At 35.8% G+C, this 3,314-nt stretch overlaps 1 protein-coding gene across 1 annotated transcript; it reads left to right on the top strand.

Moving 5' to 3' along the window:
* Positions 1-1,830: 1,830 nt before the first annotated feature.
* Positions 1,831-2,574, top strand: LOC142180801 (uncharacterized). Its single transcript, XM_075252877.1, has one exon. The coding sequence runs from the start codon at positions 1,831-1,833 to the stop codon at positions 2,572-2,574; it is 744 nt and encodes a 247-aa protein (XP_075108978.1).
* The last annotated feature ends 740 nt before the right edge of the window (positions 2,575-3,314 follow it).

The raw sequence follows: 3,314 nt of genomic DNA, 5'->3' as shown, positions 1-3,314 counted from the left end.
TTTTAATTATTTTCTTCTAAGTACTACTACTACTACTACTACTACTACTTTAGGAGTTAAGTTCAGTTTGTTTTTTTAGAATTTTGAGTAGTTTATGACCCACTATTCTATAAAAGAGTTGGTCAATTGCGATCCTGAAATTGAAAGATCTCTTCGATTGCGCAGGAAAAGACAAGCATTATCTTCCCAAAGCATAGCTTGTGAGGGTATGGAGAATCAGGAAGTAGAAAATATCAATCCACCCGAAGTACCACCACCAGTACAAATAGAGGATCAATTTGATGAAGTGGCGCCAAGTCCAACAAACAAAATCCTAAGGGATTATGCTAGACCTGACCGCTTCAACTGTGAATCTAGTGTCAGAAAACCTCCAGTGGCAGCCAACAACTTTGAAATCAGGACTGGCCTGATTCAAACAATTCAACAGTCTTTCATCTTCACTAGAGACGCAAGTGAAGATCCACACAGTCATTTAATTGACTTTTTGGAACTTGTTGAAACAGCTAAGTATAATGGAGTACCTCCTGAAGCTATCAAGTTAAGGCTATTTCCTTTCTCTTTAAAAGGAGATGCCAAGACTTGGTTGCGAAGTTTGCCACAAGGTTCCATTACCACATGGGATCAAATGACTCAGAAATTTTTAAACAAATATTTTTCTCCTGCTAAGACCACAAAGTTAAGACAAGACATATCTAATTTCTTGTAAACTGACACAGAGTCAGTTTATCAAGCTTGGGAAAGGTTAAAAGCAATGTTAAGAAAATGTCCACACCACGATATTCCTGAACATATGCAATTGTATATTTTTTATCACGGGCTAAAACCCTCTTCTAGAAATGTGATAGAGGCAGCTGCAGGAGGTTCAGTAATGGGAAAAACAACAGAGGAAGCGTTGCAATTATTGAATGAAATTTCTGAGAATGCCATCCAATGGCCATCTGAGCATATAATTATCAAGAAGGCCACTACAGTAAATCAGGTTGATGCTTTAAATACACTAACACAACAAATTTTTTCTTTGGCACTAAAGTTTGAAACTTTTCAGGTGAATACACAACAACCAAGCCAATCTGAGGCTTGTGACATGTGTGGAGGAAATCATCACAACTATGAATGTCAAGCAACCAATCATAATGATGAACATGTCAATGTCATCGGTTACAAGCAATATCTTTTTGGAAGTCCAATGGCACAGAAACATCCAGGATTTCAATGGAGCAATCCAAATGGTGTAGAGAACTCTCAAAGCTTCCAGAAACAACAAATACAAGGTCCACCCGGATACCAGAATCCAAACCATGGTTAATCAAACTTTAGACCTTGTCAACAAGCAGAGCCCTGTCAGCAAAGGCCTAAACAAGCTCATTCAAGTCTTGATGATCTTCTGTATAAGTATATTAAGGTCACTGATGAAAAGATGGAGAGCCAAAATTCATCCCTAAAAAATCTGGAAATACAGTTGAGCCAATTGGCAGCTCTTGTTTCAGAAAAGATTCAAGGTCCCTTACCAAGCAATACAAAGAAAAACCCAAAAGAGCACCTTAAGGCCATCACCGTACGATTAGGTAAGGAGCTTGATGAACCCTATGCAGACCAGTCAGAACAACAGGTAAACAATGGTAAGAATGTTGAAATACCCTCTAAACCATCTCAAAAGAATGAAGTCAAGAAAAAAGAAGAAAACAATATTGAAAAATTGACTCCTCTCCCTCTGAATATTCCCTTTCCACAAAAAATGAAAAGAGAAAAGCTTGACAACCAATTTGCAAAATTTTGGAGATTTTAAAATAAATTCACATCAATATTCCTTTTATTGATGCTTTGTTACAAATGCCTTCATATGCCAAAATTTCAAAGGAAATTTTGTCAAGTAAAAGAAAATTAGAAGAAGTTTCTGTGGTAATGCTTACGGAAAAATGCAGTGCTATACTTCAAAATAAGCTACCACAAAAACTTGGTGATCCAGACAGTTTTACAATTCCATGCACTTTGGGAGGAGTATATTTTGAAAAATCACTTTGTGATTCTGGAGCTTCAATATATTTAATGCCATTTTCTATCTTTAAAAAGTTAGATCTTGGTGAAATAAAAGACACAAGTGTTTCTCTTCAGTTTGCAGATCAAAGTACTAAAAAACCTAAGGGAATAATTGAAAATATACTTGTAAGAGTAGATAAGTTTGTTTTCCCTGTAGATTTTATAGTACTTGAAATGAAAGACTGTCCTAATGAACCAATAATTTTAGGTAGACCATTTCTTGCTACAGGAAGATCAATTATAGATGTTCATCAAGGACAATTAATTTTAAGAGTTGATGAAGAAAGAGTCATATTTGATATGCAAAAGATACTAAGATATTCAGGAGATGAAACATCATCTTCATGTTTTTCAATTGACATGATTAGTTATCTTACAGATGAATTCAAAGATGATCAATTAATTCCAGATTCAATGGAAAGATGCTTGATCAAATCAGGCACCACACAGGATGATGATCCCACAATCAGAAGAGAAGCTGAAATATTGGACAAAGATTCAGAAGAAGAAGATATGAAATCTGAACAAGTTCAATAAAAAATTGAACTCAAAACTCTCCCTTCTCATTTGAAATATGTTTATCTTGAGAAAGAATTATTTTCAGTAATTATTTCATCTTCTCTTACTGCAGAACAAGAAAATAGTTTGATTAAAGTATTGAAAGCACACAAAGGAGCCTTGGGGTGGACTGTAGAAGATATTAATGCGATTAGTCCGGCTATTTGTACACACAGAATCCTCATGGAGGATAGCTACAAGCCAATTGTCCAGCCGCAAAGAAGATTGAATCCAGCAATGCAGGAAGTAGTGAAAAAAGAGATTGTAAAGCTGTTGGCAGCATGTATTATATACCCCATTTCTGACAGCCCGTAGGTAAGTCCCGTTCAGGTAGTACCAAAGAAAGGAGGTATGACAGTTATAAAAAATGGAAATAATGAGCTCATACCTACCAGGACTGTTATAGGTCTGTATTGATTACAGACGTCTCAATGATGTCACTAGAAAAGATCATTTTACTTTGCCATTTATTGATCAAATATTGGGAAAAATTGCAGGATATGATTTTTACTGTTTTCTTGATGGCTATTCAGGATATAATCAGATACCAATTGCACCAGAAGATCAAGATAAGACAACCTTCACATGCCCTCATGGAACATATGCCTATAGGAGAATGCCATTTGGTCTGTGCAACGCCCCTGCTACATTTCAACGTTGCATGTCGGCAATTTTTGCTGACATGACTAACAAATTTCTTGAAATTTTTATGGATGATT

This window comes from Nicotiana tabacum, chromosome 5 (assembly GCF_000715075.1).
Source record: "Nicotiana tabacum cultivar K326 chromosome 5, ASM71507v2, whole genome shotgun sequence".
NCBI classification, from domain to species: Eukaryota; Viridiplantae; Streptophyta; class Magnoliopsida; order Solanales; family Solanaceae; genus Nicotiana; species Nicotiana tabacum.
The sequence above is the reverse complement of the archived record's forward strand: the minus strand, read 5'-3'. Positions and strand labels throughout refer to the sequence as shown.